This window comes from Lepidochelys olivacea (genome assembly GCF_965140295.1).
Source record: "Lepidochelys olivacea isolate rLepOli2 genome assembly, chromosome: 2".
In the NCBI taxonomy this organism is placed as follows: Eukaryota; Metazoa; Chordata; order Testudines; family Cheloniidae; genus Lepidochelys; species Lepidochelys olivacea.
In genome coordinates, this window is record NC_140412.1 from 155,991,627 (window position 1) to 156,013,440 (window position 21,814).

Below are 21,814 nucleotides of genomic sequence, written 5' to 3' on the forward strand. Positions count from 1 at the left end.
AAAAATCTTAACACAATGGATTTACTATTACCTTATCAAAAGGAAAACAATCATAAAAACAAAGAGCAGAGAGAAAACCTTAGTCTTCTAGTTTGTTCTTAGACACTGTAAAACTAATATTTCAATCAAGTAGTATACAGTATGCACAAAAACAAAAAGGCTTCAACTGAAACGATGCAAAAAGCAATAATTTTCTTGATCATTATCAAGGGCATGACACAGAATATAGTTTTAGCAAAGCTAAGATACATAAAAGACTCATGGAGACCTTACAAAGTGTAATAGAAATCTTAAAATCTATCCAGGATTCTCCCAGAGACAGAAATTGTCAACTTTCAATAAAACAGATGCCATCCTAGAGCTAGCATAATTCATTTTATCTTGAACTGCAAAAACGCTGATAATATAAAATTTAGACTTTTCCACAAAAGCCAAACTTATCAGAGACAATATAGTAACTTTAAATTAGGTTAATATACCGACCTGACCTTGATGAGAAGGAAATATAACCTGATGAAACTAATTCACAGGCTGATTTAGCAAGAATTCGGCGAGTAAGGAGTTACAATACTCAAGTCTAGATGTTCTTACAATGTGAGTCAGAATCTCCTTTAATTTTGATAGCAAAGGGTGCACACTGACACCATTCTGACAAGGTAAAAGGAAAAATTTAGAAACACTCTTGTAACACGATCCAGCATAAAACCATCTTGAAGTCTAGGGCTGAAGAAACATTACCAGATTCTATGAATTCTAATATTACCTCCACTGAGGTAAACAGAAGACACAGCGCTTAACTGTGGCCTGAGGAGAAGAATTTCAATTTTATTAGTATTTAATTTTTTTACTTCTTAGATAGACACAAATTCATTGCCAATAGGCAGAATCATGTTCTCTGTATGCAGTGGTGTATTATCAGCGAAAGGGAAGTAGATCGAAGTATCACATGTGTAACAGTGATATGGCTGCCCATACTAATTGAAAATACCACCTTAAAGAAACATACTCAAATCAAGAAATATGAGATCCAGAACAGAGCTCAGGGAAATATCCAAAAGGGTCAACCTGCTATCATAGTTATGCTACCTAATTCTGCCATAGGAAACATTACTGCAAAAAGAAATAAAAGCAGTGTGACCAGAAGAGATATAACCCTCCCCTCAGGAGCTATGCTTGATAACTATCAGTAAGGTGGCACAAACATGCATCCGATGAAGTGAGCTGTAGCTCACGAAAGCTTACGCTCAAATAAATTGGTTAGTCTCTAAGGTGCCACAAGTACTCCTTTTCTTTTTGTGAATATAGACTAACACGGCTGCTACTCTGAAACAAACTTTTAGTCACTCTTCTCATTATTAAGGATGAGAGTTTGTCATGGAGGTCACAGAAGTCACAGATTCCATGACCTCCGGGACCTCCATGACTTCTGCAGCAGCTGTTTCAGTGCATATGGGAGGGGGCACAGGGCTGGGGCGCTGGAGGGCTCTGGGCCCTCTCAGTTCCTAGCTCCGTGCGCTGCCTCCACCCACAGTTCCCGGCCAATGGGAGCTGCAGAGCTGGCACTTGGGGCTGGAGCAGGGGCAGGGGCAGTGTATGGAGCTAGAAGCTGAGGGAGGGACATGTTGCTGCTTCCAGGGAGTCATGAGAAGCCAGGTAGGGAGCCTGCCAGTCCCGCCAACCCCCATCCCCAACACAAGCAGGGGTCCCAGGCCACGCACTGCCGCCTGCCTCCTCCAGTACCAGCGTTACTGCCAGGCCACCCCCCCCGAGCACCCGCGGTATCCCCAGGCTGCCCCCCATTCCACCCAATTTAGTCGGGGGTATATAGTACAAGTCATGGACAGGTCACGGGCCATGAATTATTTTTTACGGCCCAGGTCAAAAAGGTCCCCTGGCGGCTCCGGTCAGCACTGCCGACCGAGCCATTAAAAGTCCGGTCAGCAGTGCTAAGGAAGGCTAGTCCCTACCTGGCACCATGCCCCAGAAGCAGCCAGCAGGTCCAGCTCCTAGGTGGGGGGCCATGGGGCTCTGCATGCTGCCTCCGCCCTGAGCACCAGCTCCGCACTCCCATTGGCCGGGTTCCCTGCCACAGCCCAGAGCCCCACTCCCACACCCACACCCTGAACCCCTCATCCCTTGCCCCACCCCAGAGCTCTCACCCCACCTCCTGCACCCCAACCCCCTGCCTCAACCCACAGCCCCGTCCCGCACTCCAAATCCCTTGGCCCCACCCCCCAGCCTGGAGCCCCCTCCTGTAGCCCTCATCCCCGGCTCCATCCCAGAGCCAGCACCTCCAGCCTAGAGCCCTCACCCCCTCTCACACTCCAACCCCCTGCCTCAACCTGCAGCCCCCTCCCACACTCTGAATCCCTTGGCCTCACCTCCCAGCCGGGAGCCCCCTCCTGTACCCCAAACCCCTTGTCCCCAGCCACACCCCCAGCCCAGAGCCTGTACCCCTTCCCACACCCCAACCTCCTGCCTCAACTGGAGGGAGGGGGAATGTAGTGAGCAGGAGTGCAGGGCCTCGGGGAATGGGCGGGGCTAGGGTGTTCAGTTTTGTGCGATTAGAAAATTGGCAACCCTATCCTGCAAACCTCTTGTCACCTGCAAAATTTTAATCATGAGTGGTTCCATTGACTGAAATGAGATTATTCACAAGCTTAAGAATTTGTACAATTGGGGTCTGGTTCCTCATTCAAAGACACACATACCTTGTGCTATTTATTTCTGGAATGTCCCTTCATAAGGAATTTAAGGACTGCAAATGCCAATTCAGAAATATTTACATCCTATATGGATTGTAGGGAAACATACTGCAACCTAGATATGACATACCAACAACAATGAAAAACTTTAGATGATCCAGGACTATTAAGATACCAGAATATGTGGTGAGATTTGGGGTTTTTTTTCTGTGAAAAGCAATTATGGGCAAGAATACAAGTAAATATTTGGTATAGATTGTTATATGGATATTACTGATTGTATGATTTCCTTGTTTCTTGCTCTTACACATTTAATTTTAAAATTCGCAATTTTAAAACTTTTTCTCTTGCTAATTTTTTGTATTTTTCTTGTTTGGTCTATGTGTGAATTACCTTTCCTGTCACGTTACTATTTACTCTATTCACACTATTTACAGGTAGCCCTTACTGTCTGTGGTATATGTTTTCTTATGGGTGTAAAGACTCTGTTTGTAGGGAGAAGGTCTTCAGAGAAGACACAGATGAACAGGGAGAAGCCAGGATTGTGTGGATTTTTAGGTCTGCATGACAAAGAATGAATGGAAAAGTATAGTCCTAGAGGATCACATGACACGTGTCAGCTGTGAACTATCAAAATTCCTGTGTTCAAATCAAGAGGAAGACACACAAAAGCTTGCCACCTGAGTAATGAAAAGTTGCTGATCATGAAACTGAAAGTACAAAATAATTTCCTGCCTTTGTTCATAATTCCCTATCTTGTACTAAAAAGAAAAGATGTCATGGGTTTCAGACCAGAAATTTAAAAATGTTGTTTTATAAATAGCACATGAAAAAAAAAAAGTGTATTTAATGCTAATGAAATGTGTTTTGTATTGAAAGATTTAATTAAGTATTGAGTCCTCTAGTTATCTACAGAATTTGCTTGGTACGGTACAATTTCAGAACTGAACATAGTTCCTGCCTAAAGAGTTTTTTCCCCTTGGGCCAAAAACATAGTTCAGCCTCTAGGAGCATTCAATTCTTGTTTTCTCTGCTAAGGCTACCAAAGGTTGCAATTAGTGCCAGGCTCATATTTACTAAACTCCTGTGTGTTATTAATGAACGGAAAGGACCTGCCTGAGTGTTTTAGAACAAAGAACTAACCTTGTTAGAGTTGATAAAAGATAATGTAAACACTGGAACAGACACCAATTTTAATGATGAAGTCAGCACTGGCTTCACTATTCAGCTGAGGCAAATCCACTTCTCCTTGATCACAAACAGATTCTTTGTAGCACAACGGATGCAGTTCCATTGCAGGAGGATGCAGAAAGTGGGTAAGGGTGAAGTATCATATGTGGAAGCACACAGAAGCAGGAGGGGCTGGGGCATGGGACAGCTGTGTGTGGTGGCCTACTAAAGTAGTCTCCACAGAATGGCTTCTCACACATGACCAACAGCTGACCCCATTACTCAGGACAGACAATGGGCACAGGATATGACCCTTCATGAACAAGCCAGAGAGAGATAACTATGGTTAAATATTGAAAAATATTAAAATTTTACAAACACAAAGCACCTTCCCAGCTCCACAGCTTCTAAGTGTTTAAGGAGAGGGGCTCTCTCTTGTGCACTTCCTATGGTGTCTAGCACAGGGATTCTCAAACTGGGGGATCGCAACCCTAAGGGGCACGAGTACATGCATGAAACAGAGAGCAACTGCTATAAAATATATAATTTAAATCTAGCATTTTAGAAAATTACACACACGTTTGTCACAATGTAGTATGTTTAGTTCAAAAACTATTGTAAACATATAATGCAGCGATCATTATTCCTAAATAAAATATATATTGTATCATCGCCACTTTAAGGAAATTGGACTCTGCAGATTGTAGTATCGTGAGTGCAGGTTTGTTGTCTCCAGACTAAAAAGGCAGGACTGAGACAACATTAGAGGGCTTGTTTGTTCAGCTGTTGAAGAGCTGCATTAAATAGCAGACCAATCAGAACACTGAGATTGGCAAAAAAATAATTTATAATTTAACAGTCAGACACAGAGGCAGGGGCAGTGCTAAGGGGGGACTACAAGGGCTATAGCAACCCCAAAATTTGCCTTAGTCACCCCCCTTTAGCTACCCCTCCCAGCACAAAGGTCAAACATTACACAGTAGTAAGGGAGGCACGAGATGGCATTGCCACATAATTCTGCAGTTCTGCGCTGCTGCTCGTGGCAGCAGTGTCTTCAGAGCTGGGTGCCCAGCCAGCAGCCGCCACTCTCTGGCCACCCAGCTCTGAAGGCAGTACCTGCTGCCAGTAGCAGCGCAGAAGTAAGGGTGGCAATGGGGTGCTACTAAGTCTGCTGTGAAAAGCCCTATTTGTATGTTAATATCACTTTTCACAACAGACTTACTAGTGCTCCACTGCCACCCTTACTTCTGCGCTGCTGCTGGCTGCAACACTGCCTTTAGAGCTAGAAGGCGCTGAAAAGTGATATTAACAGATATATAAATATCACTTTGCACAACACCATTTACCTGCTAACAGCCCTGGATTCATCCTGGCAACATGTCACATCCACAGTTCCTGTGCTCAGCTATTCATTAGTTACTGCTCAAAGGGAAGGACATAATGGTGGAGCAGAGGTCTGCTCTCACACTCATCTTCCCCCACTAAAGTCAAGGGAATCAATTCAGAGGCATCAGGTTCTAGTGTGGGCTTCCACACAGCTCCCACCAACTGCTTCTTCCAGATATCCTAGAAGTAGAGTTCCAAAGCTCCCTCAAAGGCCTTCAGAGACAGAAGGTACCAGCACTGCTGCCAGACCCTGTGGATACTTAGCCTGTCTGGCACCACAGCCTTCACTACAGCATCAGATATCCCAGGAGACCCAGCAACTCTACTGCCAATAGTCTACACTAGTCTTAAGGCCATCAACTACTTTCCCCTGCCTCATTATGCCCCCTGTAATTGTCACTGATCCTCCCCATAGCCTTTCCCCTTTTCCTCTTCTCTCCAGTTTATTATATTCTTTAACTTCAAATATAATATCAAACATACTGGGTGTACTGGTTGATCACAGGACAACTATGAGCCGCCAGTGTGATGCAGCCATGAAAAAGGCTAATGCCACCCTAGGATGCATCAGGCTCGGTATTTCTAGCAGAGATAGGGAAGTGTTAGTACCATTACATAAGGCACTGCTGAGACCTCATCTTGAATATCATGTGCAACTCTGGTCTCCCATGTTTAAGAAAGATGAACTCAAACTGGAACAGGTGCAGAGAAGGGCTACGAGGATGATCAGAGGAATAGAAAATCTATCTTATGAGAGAAGACTCGAAGAGCTGGGCTTGTTTAGCCTAATCAAATGAAGGCTGAGAAGAGATATGACTGCTCTCTATAAAGACACCAGAGGAATAAATACCAGAGAGGGAGAGGAGTTATTTAAGTTAAGGGACAATGTTGACACAAGAACAAAAAGATATAAACTGGCCATCAACAAGTTCAGGCTTGAAATTAGATGAAGGTTTCTAACCATCAGAGGAGTGAAGTTCTGGAACAGCCTTCTAAGGGGAGGAGTGGGGAAAAACAACCTAACCAGCTTCAAGACTGAACTTGATACATTTATGGAGGGGATGGTCTGATGAAAATTCCTATAGGGACATGTGGTTGATCTGCGACTGCTAGCAACAAATATGTCCAACGGGCAGTGATGGGACACTAGATAGGGAAGGGCTCTGAGTTACTACATAGAATTCTTTCCCAGGTGTCTGCTTGTTGGGTCTTGCTGAAATGCTCAGGGTCTAACTGACCACTATATTTGGAGTCGGGAAGGAATTTTCCCCCGGGCCAGACTGACAGAGACCCTGGGGTTTTTCCACCTTCCCCTGCAGTGTGAGGCATGAGTCACTTACAGCTTTAAACTAGTATAAATGGTGGATTCTCCATAACTTGAGGTCCATCAATTACGATTTGAGGACTTCAGTAATTCAGCCAGAGCTTATTGGTCTCTAACAGGAGTGAGTGGGCAAGGTTCTGTGACCTGCAACGTGCAGGTGGTCAGGCTAGATGATCATGATGGTTCCTGCTGACCTTAAAGTCTATTTTCCAGTATTGTTACATTTTAAATATATCACTTATTCATACTACAGAAGCACAGAGGTCACAGTCATGTTCCCTGCCCTTGCCCACCTATCCTGTCTCCTTTTCCCTCCATCATCTTCGCTGCTGCCCTCCACAATCTATATGATTTTGTTTTGTTTTAAATCAAGATTTATGCAGTACTTCTAAACCAACTCATTGTCTTACACTTGTCACACTTATGCCATTGTGCTTACCCTTCTCTTGATTTTGTCATGTCATTATTTGGGTCCCTATCCTCCAAAACACTTACACACGCTTAACTTTAAGTACCTGAGCAAACCCATTGAAGTCAACAGAAACACTCACATGGGTAAAGTTAAGCACATGCATAAGCTTTTTGTAGGATCAGGGTTCTAAACTTTCAACTCTTTGGGGCAGTGGCAATGTCTATTTTGTCTCTGTAACACCAAGTACACTTTTGGGCATTCAGTAAATAATAATAATAATAAAATGAGTTAATATTGGCATATTTTGATCACCTGTGTTTGCAGCTAAGGGCTATCTTACACACTGAGTTCACAGGTTTAACTAAAGGTGTTGTTTTTAAATTGATTTTAGTTAAACCAATGCAAAAGGCTGAGTGGACACTCTTATTTTGGTTTAAGCCAGGCTTACTGTGGTTTGGTTAAATCAAACAGATTTAAGCTAAAACAAAATAAGCCTCTCTTAAATCAAAATAAGAATTTACACAATGGGCTGCACTGGTTTAACTAAATCAGTTTAACTAAACAGGTGCAAAATTCAAGTGGAAACACAACTATGGTTAAATATGAAGCTAATTGCCTCATTAAATGATTTGCACCTAGGAATCCTGTGCAACTGGTTGGAAAAAATGGATTATAGATGATTTCTGCAAAAATATTACAATACATAGCTTTGAGAGAAGAGAATTTCTCATATTAAAAAAGAATCCATGGACTAAATTTAGAGGAGTAATTAAGAGACTCAGTGTAATTTACACCTTCTTCTATCCCTCTCAATAGTCAAGTTGCATTAACTTAAACTCATGCCCATTTACCACTTATGCCTTGTCTACACTGGCAAGTTTCTGCACAGTAAAGCAGCTTTATGGGCTGCAACTCCCAAGGTGTACATACTGCCAAGCCACTTAGAGCACAGTTGTGGCACTTTAAAAAAAAACAACCCCAATGAGAAGTGTGCAGCTTTCTGCACTGGGGCTACGGCGCTGTGGTGCCAGCGTAGACACCATGGCGATTACAGCACCGCGACTGGACTCCGGGAGGTGTCCCACAATGCCTGTTCTCGCCTCTCTGGCCATCGGTTTGAACAATACTGCCCTGCCCTCAGGTGACCAACCGTCATCCCCACCCCGTAAATTCCTCTGGAAATTTGAAAGTCCCCTTCCTGTTTGCTCAGTGCAGTGGTCTCAGCGCATCTTCGCAGGTGGCCATGCCTGCTCCATGCACCAGGCGATCCCCCGCTTGGAGCAATGCCGAGCTGCTGGACCTCATCAGCATTTGGGGAGAGGAGGCTGTCCACTCCCAGCTGCGCTCCAGCTGTAGGAATTCTGATACTTACAGACCGATTTCACGATGCATGACAGAAAGGAGCCATGACCAGGACACATTGCAACATAGGGTCAAAGTGAAGGAGCTGCAGAATGCCTACCACAAGGCGCGGGAGGCAAACCGCTGCTCTGGTGCTGAACCCACGAGCTGCCGGTTCTACAAAGAGCTGGACGTGATACTTAGCGGTGACCCCACCTCCACTGTGAAGGCCCCTGTGGATACGTCATTGGCTCGCGTGCCGGTTAGAGTGGATCGAGCCAGCAGGAGGAAATCTTGGATGAAGATGTGGAGGGGGACCCAGAGAGGATGACTCAGAGGTCAGAGATGCATACAGCCAGGAGCTCTTTTCTACCCCAGAGGAGCCTAGCCAGTCACAGCTGTCAGAGATTGGCAAAGCGCAAACAGGAGAGGAGGCCGCTGAAGCAAGTTGTTGGGCGCAGGAGGGCAGGATGGTTGCAGAAATCAGGCTTGTCTCCCACCGCATGCCTAGTCTGAGTGCCGGAACAAGCTGCTGATTGACTCCCTCACTTCATGGAAATCTCCCTCAGAGATTTACAGGAAACTCTCGTGGAGATACTGGGCAATCCACTGCCGCAGGTTCTTCAGCAGAGCTACTTTGTTTCTTGCCCCATTAATGTTAACTTTCCCATGCCACTTTGCCGTCCTGTGCGGGAGGACCATTGCTGGACACAGACAAGCCACATAGGGGCCAGGGCAGAAGCCACAGGCTTGGAGAAGACCCTCCCTTGATTCGCTGCTCACCCTCACCAACGAGATATCTTCCATAATGATCGCATCCTGTGGAAAATGAGGGACAGGAATGATTATCAGCCCCCCACCCCCTACAGTGCTGGCTTTCCCCCAGAGCCACGTGCCCAGTGTACAGCAGGATCCGGGAGGAGTGATTTACCCTGCCCCTGCAGCTACTCACCATTTTGGGGGTCTTGTGGCTCACGTGTGCTTGCCTGGGGACAGCCAGTTAGTGACAGGTGTGAGAGTACTGGCGGTGTTTTAAAGCACTGAATCAGTGCTGTCTGTGTTGCAAACAATACTGCTTCTGTAAAATGTTGCATTTAAGCTTCACAGAGATGACTTTGGGAGCCCAGCCTCCCTCTGTTATCTGTGGCGGAACGACTGCGCAGAATTAGAAAGCGGCCAAGAAGAATTAAGGAGGACTTTCTGCATGAGGTTATGATGCACTCCACCACCAAGAAACAGGAATTGAAGGAGTGGCAGGAAAGTGAGAAGAGGGACCGAAAAGAGAACAGGGCACACTAGAATGAAGCTAATGGAGCGGCTCTTTAATGTTATGGAACGCCAAGAGGACACGCTCCACGCAATACTAGCTCTTCAAACCGAGCAACTCAGCGCCCACCCTCCCCTGCAGCTGCTGTCGCAAAACTCTTTCCCATTTTCCCCCCAAACACCACCAAACTCTTATCAACTTCCTGGCTCCAGTCTCTATCCATGGCATTCCACTCCTCCCTCCTCACAGTCCAGTATTGTGGATTCCCACTACCCACTGCACTCAACACCCATCCCTCTGCAGTTTGGCCCTGCTGAAGTACAGTACCTGCTGCATTTTACTCCAAAGGAGAAGGTTGGATGTGATCCCCGGACATACACAAATCTTTAGCCATCCTGGGACGCCCTCCTCCTCCTGGGACCTTCCCTTCCTTGATCCCCCTCCCTGCTGATGTATTTTTTCATTTGACTCTTCCCTCCAGTTGTTGTCTTTTAATAAAAGAATTATGTTGGTTTGAAAGCAATCTTTATTTTATTAATTGAAAGCAAAAAGAGCCCTGCAAAGCAACATACAATTATGTTAAACCCCCTTATTGCATCATGTGCACCTATCACCTCTTAGCATTACAAGCACTGCAATCCCAAGCATAGCAACAAATATTAGTGGCTTTCAGCTTCAGATTGCTACCTCAAGGCATCCCTGATCCTTATGGTCCCACGCTGTGCTCCTCTAATAGCCTTGGTCTCTGGCTATTCAAACTCAGCCTCCAGGTGCTGAGCCTCTGCAGTCCAGCCCTGAGTGAAGCTTTCACCCTTACCTTCACAAATATTATGGACTGTATAACACGCAGCTATAAGCATAGGAATATGGTCATCGGCCTGGTCCAGCTTCCCATAGAGGCAGCACCAGCGGGCTTTTAAACGGCCAAAAGCACACTCAACAGTCATTCTGCACCTGCTCAAACTGTTGTTGAACCACTCCTTGCTGCAATCAAGTTGCCCCATGTATGGCTTCATAAGCCACAGCATTAAGGGGTAGGCGGGATCTCCCAGGATCACAATGGGCATTTCAGCTTCCCCTACAGTGACCTTCTGGTCTGGGAAGAAAGTCCCTGCTTGCAGCTTCCTGAACAGGCCAGTGTTCCGAAAGATGCGTGTGTCATGCACCTTTCTGGACTAGCTTGAGTGAATGTCAATGAAACACCCACGGTGATCCATAAGCGCCCGGAGAACCATTGAGAAATACCCTTTGAGATTAATGTATTCGGTGGCTAGGTGGTCTGGTGCCAGAATTGGAATATGCGTGCCATCTATTTCCTCTCTGCAGTTAGGGAAGCCCATTTGTGCAAAGCCATCCACAGTGTCACACACGTTGCCCAGAGTCACGATCTTTTGGAGCAGGATGCGATTAATGGCCCTGCACACTCCCATCAACATGACTCCAGCGGTCGACTTTCCCACTCCAAACTGGTTAGCGACCGATCGGTACAGTCTGGAGTAGCCAGCTTCCACAATGCAATCGCCACACGCTTCTCCAACAACAGGGCAGCTCTCATTCTCGTGTCCTTGCACCACAGGTCTGGGGTGAGCTCATCACAAAGTCCCATGAATGTGGCTTTCCTCATCCGAAAGTTCTGCAGCCACTGCTCCTCATCCAAGACATGCACCACGATGTCATTCCACCACTCAGTGCTTGTTTCCTGAGCCCAAAAGCGGTGTTCCACTGTGGACAGCACCTCTGTGAATGCCACAAGCAATCTCATGCCGTAGCTACTACGCGTGGCAAGATCAATGTTGCACTCCTCTTGCCTTTGTAGTTTAAGGAATAACTCCACTGCCTCTCGTGACATGTTGGTCAGAGCAACCAGCATACTAGTCAGCAGTTGGGGATCCATTCCTGCAGCCCGAAGAGGTAGGGCACGCAATACACAAACCACAGAAAGATGGCGCCAAATGCGTATGGAAGCACAAGGATTTCTGGGATACAAAGCAATGCATCATGGGTCACTAGGACAGGACCCAGGATGCCCCGCGACCCCCTCCACCTTCCCAAAGTCTTAGCAGCGGAAGAGAAAGAGGTCCTCTGTGGGATAGCCGCACAGACTGCACCACTCCGAATACCACTGCAAGTTCCACAAGTGTGAAAAAGCTATTGTGCAGGCAGCTGAGAATGGGAACACACAACAGCGGTTTCCCTTCAGCACTCTCTGAGCAGTGCTGTAACTGCCGGCATTGTAACTTTGCAAGTGTAGACATGCCCTTATATACAGGGTGGGTCAAAATCAATTATTTTTAAAATTAAAAAAATTGGATTTTTTTATTTAAAAATTGGATTTTTTTGATAAAATGCTTTTTGAGGAAAAATCTATCTAAAGATAGTTTTAATTAAGATACATTATAGCTCAAAGCTATCTTATCATGGAATAGGGTTTATAAATTCTATAGTATGAGACAATATATTCATGTAATGTTTAACAAAAGTTTTGTAAATGAGTTCCAATAGTTCATGGATTAGGGACCCAATCTTATGGGGTTCCAGAGTCTTCTGTATAGATTATTTAGGTTAATCTTTCCATTTACCCAATGGAACTCAGTGCTCAGTCTAGATGATACCATCCGAGATGCTTAGTTTTGCAGTTCTCAAACTGTGGATTTGTTCTCCAGAGGTAACATGCTTGTTAACAGCAAAAATAAGTAATATATAAAGATGAGAAATAAAAGACCTCAACTCTATTGTTCCTCCGCAAATTTGTGTACAGAGTCAATCCCTTACCTCTCTCTAAAAGTGCAAAGTTTCAGAAAGTTCAATGAATAGCAGATAGTTGGGGGCAGAATACATAGGACAAGGAAAAGAAGACTGGCAATAGATGTGAGAAGCGAGGGACATATGCTTCTTTTGTTAAAATATTATATGTTTGCTGTTGAAGAAAAATATCCAGAATACTTAACGTTGTTGTTTTAGTTAAATAAAACAATTTAAATGTCTGTCTGGTGATGTTTTCCTCCTAATACAGCATGGCAAGAAAATCCTTCAAATATTAATGATTAACCTGTTATTTGAATTGGAAATAGTTCACCTCCCAATGACTTCATAAATATCTGCTTCAATTACTTTTGGTAAATAAAATAACCAAACACTCATTCATTTTCTGATATAGCTGTAAAACTAATCCAAAAAGTTTTCAAAATAAATCACTATTTAAAAATGTATAGTGTGTACCTTCTAAAAATTAAACCTACATCTATCTCTGAGTTGTGAAGAATATGTATTAAGGTTATAACAACCAACAAGAATGCACTTTTATGTAGAAAACCATGCTTAAATCGAGTCTTCCTGACTAGTGATTTAAATCACGATTTAAATTAAATCCACCCTGCTTATATATCACCTTGGAATTTGACCCACAGAGTCTAAGGGAGTCTAACCTGGTGGAATTTACCTGTTGAAGAGCCAGAGGAGAAGGGTGTATTTTAACCTACACCTTTAGGTGCTTTTCCTGTCACAATGCTCGCTTCCTTTTTCTTTTTTTTTTTAAATGTTTGTGGAATTTGTCCAAAGTATTCCTTACACTTTCTAGGCCTATTTCAAAATTGATGTGTTAAGGGATACAAGTTACAAGCTGATAAATGGATGCAAATCTAAGGAAGTCTGAATCTAACCCAGTATTGTTAACTACAAGCATTCAAAAAACAAGAGTCAGGCCTCCCACAAGTCTCGAGACTGACTGAAAAAAATCATGATTTTTAAAAAAAATAATAAATTTGAGGTTCCTTTTATTTCACTACTGGTTTTATGCCTTTAGGGTTCATGTTTTCAAGCTTTTTTCTCTGCAATCATGAGGACTGGAAACTTACTTTTATTGAAATAAAAGTTGAGATTATCATGTAATCATTTGACTCCAGGCACTGGTGCTTTAAGAAAACCCCCACATATTATCAAACTCCCAATAAAATCATGGGAGTTCGCAAGACTGCTAAGTGCCTTCAAGCTGATGTAACTTACACGTTAAAGAAGTTGGGAAAATGTCTGTTACACCAGATGACACTAACCTCTGAAACTGGTCTTAAATCAGTGAAGACCATTAAGACAATGAAAAGATTATGAGTGGGATTTTGAAGTCAAAGGGAGTTTTATTATTCACAACAATGGGAGTAAACTAAAAACAACATTGAGTACTTTTGAAAATCCCAACCTCTAAACATACAAGAATTTTAAACAAATTCTAAACATACAAGAATTTAAAAAAAAAAAATACACAGTTGCTACTCACTTGTATCTAAACTGTTAAAGGCAAAAAATGTACAATATATATTGCAAAATAAAAGTTTCCTCAGGCTAAATCATGCCCTGCTGGTGTACCTATCCTGTATAACCCAACTGAAGAATAATGTAAATTCCATTTGAAGACAAAGGCACTGCAGAGGTGTAACAGAGGGCATAATTTGTCCTATAGGATCTTTATTACGGTTGAAGATACATGAGAAAGAGAGAGCCCAGTTTGAGTTCACAGGGCTGACAGCTAGGGAAAAAAATTCTTTCACTTCAGGTGTGTTCAGTTTATGAATGAAAAAGCATTAAGCAAAAATTTTCAAATTAGTTTTCAGAGTAGAATTGCATTTTAAAGACAGCATATCTCAGAACTATTTGGTATATTGTTCAAAATAGGCTCTCTCTTTTGCACATGTTCACTAAGCAGGACTTTCCTGTTGACCTGTTGTGCAAGTCTAGGTTGGAAATGGACTGGAGCTAGACAGGCCATCCTTGGCATTTTTTCCTTTTTATTCAACAATTTACATATGCTACGATAGTGATAATATAATGTTTTACCTCCAACTGGGAGCATTCATTTATCTGTTGTAATAACACCTCACTGGGCTGTTGTACTGTTCCTTTTGAGTCCTCTTAAAACTTACGATAGACTATTAATGATCTGTTGCATTGAACACATCTGCGGCAAGCTCCTCAGCAAAATTTACCAAGTTATTATGTGTTGCCCCGTAGCTGTACAGAATGCCTAGGATATGCGTCACATGGTTGGTTGACCCTTAAGGTGTAGTTGGGCTCAGTCAGATCTGCTCCAGATTAGCTACTATTCCTTCCCACCCATCCCCACCCCCCAAACGGGACTTGATCAGCTGGGTGATTTCTTTAAAAGGGCTGAGAACTCAGTATGAAGGGTGTGGAGCCACAGAAAGTTGGTAGGCTCCTGTGCAAGGCCCTGAATGAGAGTCTTCAGGAGACTGAGGGGACTCCAGGGAAAGAGCCTGGGAGTCAGGGCTCTGAGAGCCTGACAGTTAACCCAGAACACACAAGGAACTGAGTCTAGGGTGGGTCAAGAGGAGACCAAGTGGAGAGAGAGTACTTTGCATTGGCTCGGTCTTTTGTTTGTACTTGATATCCTGAAAGGGAACTGAACTCAAAATGACTCAGCCGGGGGCTGAGCCCCACCTCAAATGAAGCAAAACTATAACAGGGAGGGCACACAGCATGACACTGAGTCAACAGGGGGCACTACAGGGCAGGCATGCCCTGTAACAGTATATTAGAAGGGGAAAAAAATCTAGCAAAACTATTTCAGAAACGGAGGACACTGTATGCAAGAGCTACCTTCTTAATGTTCTGAAAGGAATGGCATAATTTTCTGCAAAATAATATTTCCCCAAATCTTTCACCCATTGGCAAAATTTTCTTTTAAAATTGTTTTTTTAATATCTCATTCAGTTTACCAGGAGTAAGAGGTACATATTTATACTTACCTATACGTCTATTATACTTTCGTCTAGATTTAAAGTACAATAAAAGTAATTATTCTGTGTAAACTGAAAATTCAGAAAAATGGCTAATTATGCGCACATGGATTAAATGTAGAGTGGCTGTGCATATATTTGTCTAAAACCTGGGGCGGATGCCTTGGGTCAATATTGATTTAGGGATTCCTAATGTATTTTTACAACATCTAATTCTGAGAGCAAAGTGTGTGCTGCAGAGAACATTTGGTATCACAATAATTAATCTGATTTCTTTGCAAACAAACAGAACACAAGTCCGTTGGTAAACATTTAAACAGCTTACAGCAAACACATTCTACATGTCATATAATTTATTATCAAGTACTCCAGACTCCTTACTTATTTAATTAAAACAAGTCCTAGTCTATTCTTTGCTTGCATGGATCCCAATACTTATTCTGGGCTGTTAGTATCAGACTGTATATCACTTTAATGCATAGCTTATCCTTTCAGCATCAAAACATGAACGCATAAAAGAATTAAATAAAAAAGTAAGGACACTGGGTTAGCTTTAAGTGAAAACGGTACCCCAATATTACATAGTCACAGATACAGTAGAAAAAACTCCTTTGTATTACAGATTTTATCTGTAAATATTTTTCACATTTTATTAATACAGGTGGCATTTCTGAGTCTACAACTGGTAGATGTCATCTTGATAAAACTGTAACAGAGTGATATAGAGAAAATTAGAACTCCACGTAAAGCCCTTTCTACCATGACTGTTCAACTGTCTCTAAAAAGTATACTGCAGCACAATTTTAACATAGTTGTGGCTAAATAGGTGACTACTTGGCAGGAGCCTAGCTTCCATTATTGTTCTAAGGGTCTGATTCTGCAGCCACCTCCAGAAGAAACTTTGGAGTATACAAAGAATCAAGTGCTGTTATTTCATCGTCAAACATCAGAAAGACATCACATAAAACATAATAATGCCAAACTCAAACCTCCCAAAACCTGGAAACACAGAATAAAACTACTTTTCTACATATATCACCTCTCACATCTCTGCCCACAGACAATGATAAACCTTCCATCACTTGCAAACCATACCCATTCAGCCATGGACTCAAGATGACACCCACACAACCTTAACTCTGCCCTTTGTTTAAGGCCATTTGTTCCTTTGTGATTAATTTTTACTTCTGACTGTGGGTTTTAATATCCTTTTATTTTTCATAAGGGACCATAACCCATTTTAAGGTAAGGTTTGTAGTATTAGAAATGTGAACTTAGAAATGACTACTAAGAACATATCAATCAATGAGGCTCCTTGGATGATGGGTTGTTAGCTGGATGGATGTTACTCTCTGGCATGTATATTACTTTGTATTGTTTTGTATCTAGGAAATGTGGGGTTTTTTTTTTAAAACTTTCATGACATTCCACAAAAGGAAGAGTTAAGGTTGACTGGACATGAAGTTAATTGACCTTCGTATAGGCACAGGTGTCCATGCTATTTGAATCACACCGCATGATCCTTTGACACTTATGCAAGCAAAATGGGTATTTATGCATCTAAGAGCAGATCTGAACATCCAATATGGATAATCTATTTAGGTCTATTTATGTTGGAAAACTGAGCCAATGTCTGTTCCATTATAACAATTGCTATGTTCTAATTACATTTATAACGTAAGATAACCCAATGTTCAAACTCTGCAGTACACAAGACTGCATTAATAATTTGTCAGGTGCTAAGAGTCACACATAGCTGCAGATTTGCATGCATACACACAGTATTTAAAAAATCAAAAGTAAGGGCACACAGCCACAAAATTTACTTGCATTTGTATCTTGTTAGATTAATAGAAACATTTTGTGGTTTGAGTTTGCTGGCAATAAACACTGTCGATGATCATCTTTGTTCTCTTTCTGCACTTACAAGGAGAGAAAGCCTATGGCTACATTTGCCCCTCCAGCCACACTTTGGGTAAACCTACTTTAAAGTAAAGCAGTAACAGGTGCCTATAAAATATTAATCCCTATCAAAATCCCTCCCTATCCCATCTAGCACTAAATAAAAAGTCATTTAATCCCATTAATTTCACATAGCCACTTTAATATCCTTACCTGAACAGTACGTCCTGCATTGATGTGCTCTTCATGTAATCTGTCCCATAGTCTGCATCTCTGATACTACACAAAGAAAAAATACTCTGTATAATTGCTAGAAAAGAATAAAATAATTATTTTAAATTTCTGTAGTTTACAGTAATAAAGGGGCCAAACTCTTCCTGGTTTAAAGCCAGGGAAGTAAATGGACCTTCACGAGGGACTAATTTGGTTCACTATATTTTCATTCATCCTAACATAACCAGAGACCTTGTATTAGTTCTCAACAACAAATAGACTTAATAGAGTTCTGGTAATGTTACAGTATATTTCCACTAATGGACAGCAGAGAGATGACAGCAACTAGTGAAGAACATAGAGGGAAGAAGAAAAGGAGTACTTGTGGCACCTTAGAGACTAACCAATTTATTTGAGCATAAGCTTTCGTCAGCTTCAGCGTACTTCATTGGATGCATACTGTGGGGGAAGAGCTGTACCAGTCATGCCTGATATGAAACAACAAGCTACCAGATGTTATTTTTATAAAGAGAATTATGTTCCTCTCAAGAGGCTGTACATGCTATTTAATTTTAATATTTTAAAACAGTTACAAACATGGGCCCCAATCCTGAAAAGACAATCACATGCACAAAGCCCCACTGACTTCAGCAGGGGCCATCCATGCAGCATTCTTTACAGGACTGGAGTCACAGCAATTACTGAAATGATAAATACCTCGGATATCAAAATCATCATATTTTCATCAGTTAAATAAATCAATCACTGCTACTGCCAATTCACAAAAAGGTACCATATAGACACTCACACCACAAAAGCAAATCTCTAAACAAAAAAGAATTTTATCAGCAAACAATACAGTTTGAGATTCTTGGTATATACAATTAAAACGTTGAATAATGTATTAAATGAAATAAAAGAAAATACAGGATCATGTATGAACATTTTTAGTCATTTAAATGACAGAGCAAAATGACAGCATGGGTTTTAATAAAAAAAAGTGAGTTGCCATTTTATTTAACATTAATTCTTTCAATCTCTTCATAAATCATACTCTCAATAGCATATTTTATCTACCCTCTTTTATTTGTGTTATTTTTAATTGTGGAGACCAGATCAACTTAAAATATTCCAAGGTCCTGAGTCTCCTAACCATCATATAAGGAATCAGGAATTACTTTTCAATTTAGAGAGTACGTTAGAGAGAAAAGGTCCTTCATACTAAGATTTTGCATAGTGTTAAGAAAAAAAAATAATAGTTTGAGGTCAATTAAATTAAGTCAGAAGGACAATTTAAAAAAAAATGAGTATAAGCAACACCTGCATAACGCATTATGCCAATAAAATCATTGTGATTGTTCTTTAACAAAAATTAGAGAAAGGACTGAACCAACACCCTAAATTTTGCAGTTTATGCCATCTATTAAATAATGACAAAGCTGACCTACACTATATTTTCTTTAAAAAAAAAACAAAACACTATTCAACTGATTGTAACAATGTAATTTGCCACATCAATTCAATATCCTTAAACCATGAAAAAAATTGTTCTCCAAATTTACACGATCACAGAATTTCTTCAAAAAGCATTTACTGCTCCTTATAATTCCCAAAAGAAATGCGGAGACGCTTTGCTTTACACATTAAGAGTGCTATTACACTGTACATTATAATATCTAATATACTAGTGGTGTCTCAAAAGGTACTTTGAAAGAACCCAGGTGGCTAATATGACTGGAGCAGTGAGCCTGATGGGGAGAGAAAGGATGTGGTCCCTGCATGTTGCCCTCTCCAGGTCACCAATCTGCTCATCACATACAACGAGTCTATTCACAATGAGGTCAATGTCAAGTTGGATCACAAACCTTATATAGAGAATATTGTCACCACCTCTTTCTCTGAAAGAAAGGAAGACTAGTCTTTAGGGCTGTCAATTAATCTCAGTTAACTCACACGAATAACTCAAAAAAAATTAATCGTGATTAATTGAAGTTTTAATTGTATTGTTAAACAATAGATATCAATTGATACGTATTAAATATTTTGGATGTTTTTCTACATTTTCAAATATATTGATTTCAATTACAACACAGATTACAAAGTGTACACTGCTCACTTTATATTATTTTTTATTACAAATATTTGCACTGCAAAAATGATAAACAAAAGGAACAGTATTTTTCAAGTCACTTCATACAAGTACTGTACTGCAATCTCTTTATCGTGAAAGAGCAACTTAAATATGTTGGTAACTGCACTCAAAAACAAAATAATACATAGCTTTAGAGCCTACAAGTCCACTCAGTCCTACTTCTCATTCAGCCAAACCCCAAGTTTGTTTATATTTAGAGGAGATAATAGACTAATAGACATTAAGGTCAAAAGGGACCATTATGATCATCTAGTCTCACCTCCTGCACAATGCAGGTCACAGAATCTCACCCACCCACTCCTGAAATAAACCTCTCATCTATGTCTGAGCTAGTTTGAGTCCTCAAAGCATGGTTTAAAGACTTCAAGGTGCAGAGAATCCTCCAGCAAGTGACCCCTGCCTCATGCTGCAGAGGAAGGTGAAAAACCCCCAGGGCCTCTGCCAATCTGCCCTGGAGGAAAATTCCTTCCCGACCCCAAATATGGTGACCAGCTGAACCCTGAGCATGTGGGCAAGATTCACCAGCCAGATACCCAGGAAAGAATTCTCTGTAGTAACTCAGATCCCATCCAATCTAACATCCCATCACAGGCCATTGGGCCTATCAACTAATTGCCAAAATCATGTTATCCCATACCATCCCCTCCATAAACGTATCGAGCTTAATCTTGAAGCCAGATAGGTCTTTTGCCCCCACTGCTTCCCTTGGAAGGCTGTTCCAGAACTTAACTCCTCTGGTGGTTAGAAACCTTCATCTAATTTCAAGTCTAAACTTCCTGATGGCCAGTTTATATCCATTTGTTCTTGTGTCCACATTGGTACTGAGCTTAAATAATTCCTCTCCCTTCCTGGTATTTATCCCTCTGATATATTTATAGAGAGCAATCATATCTCCCCTCAGCCTTCTTTTGGTTAGGCTAAACAAGCCAAGCTCCTTGAGTCTCCTTTCATAAGACAGGTTTTCCATTCCTCGGATCATCCTAGTAGCCCTTCTCTGTACCTGTTCCAGTTTGAATTCATCCTTCTTAAACATGGGAGTCCAGAACTGCACACAGTATTCCAGGTGAGGTCTCACCAGTGCCTTGTATAATGGTACTAAAACCTCCTTATCTTTACTGGAAATAGCTCGCCTGATGCATCCCAATACTGCACTAGCTTTTTTCACAGCCACACCACATTGGTGGCTCATAGTCATCCTGTGGTCAACCAATACTCCAAGGTCCTTCTCCTTCTTCGTTACTTCCGATGGATGCATCCCCAGCTTATAACTAAAATTCTTGTTATTAATCCCTAAATGTATGACCTTACACTTCTCACTATTAAATTTCATCCTATTACTATTACTCCAGTTTACAAGGTCATCCAGATCTTCCTGTATGATATCGCGGTCCTTCTCTGAATTGGCAATACCTCCCAGCTTCAGGTCATCCACAGACTTTATTAGTACACTCCCACTTCTTGTGCCAAGGTCAGTAATAAAAAGATTAAATAAGATTGCTCCCAAAACTGATCCCTAAGGAACTCCACTAGTAACCTCCTTCCAGCCTGACAGTTCACCTTTCACTATGACCTGCTGCAGTCTCCCCTTTAACCAATTCCTTATCCACCTTTCAATGTTCATATTGATCCCCATCTTTTCCAATTTAACTAATAATTCCCCATGTGGCACGGTATCAAACGCCTTACTGAAATCTAGTCTAAATTAGATCCACTGAGTTTCCTTTGTCTAAAAAATCTGTTACTTTCTCAAAGAAGGAGATCAGGTTGGCTTGGCACGATCTACCTTTTGTAAAATCATGTTGTATTTTGTCACATTTACCATTGACTTCAATGTCCTTAACCACTTTCTCATTCAAAATTTTTTCCAAGACCTTGCATACTACAGATGTCAAACTAACAGGCCTGTCGTTACCTGGATCACTTTTTTTTTTTCCTTTCTTAAAAATAGAATCTATGTTAGCAATTCTCCAGTCACACGGCACAACCCCTGAGTTTACAGATTCATTCAAAATTCTTGCTAATGGGCTTGCAATTTCATGTGCCAGTTCCTTTAATATTCTTGGATGAAAATTATCTGGGCCCCACGATTTAGTCTCATTAAGATGTTTGAATTTCGCTTCCACCTCGGATATGGAAATATCTTCCTCCATATCCTCATTCCCATTTGTCATGCTACCATTATCCATAATATCCTC

General features: G+C 41.6%; 1 protein-coding gene across 2 annotated transcripts in view; it reads right to left on the bottom strand.

Annotated features, from left to right (window-relative positions):
* STX17 (syntaxin 17) overlaps positions 1–21,814 on the bottom strand; it is a 79,571-nt gene that overhangs the window by 35,046 nt on the left and 22,711 nt on the right. For both annotated transcript variants that reach the window (XM_084621607.1, XM_084621606.1), the window contains exon 3: positions 17,468–17,533. In XM_084621607.1, coding sequence (XP_084477733.1) covers positions 17,468–17,533 — 66 coding nt within the window. The remainder of the gene's footprint in view (positions 1–17,467; positions 17,534–21,814) is intronic.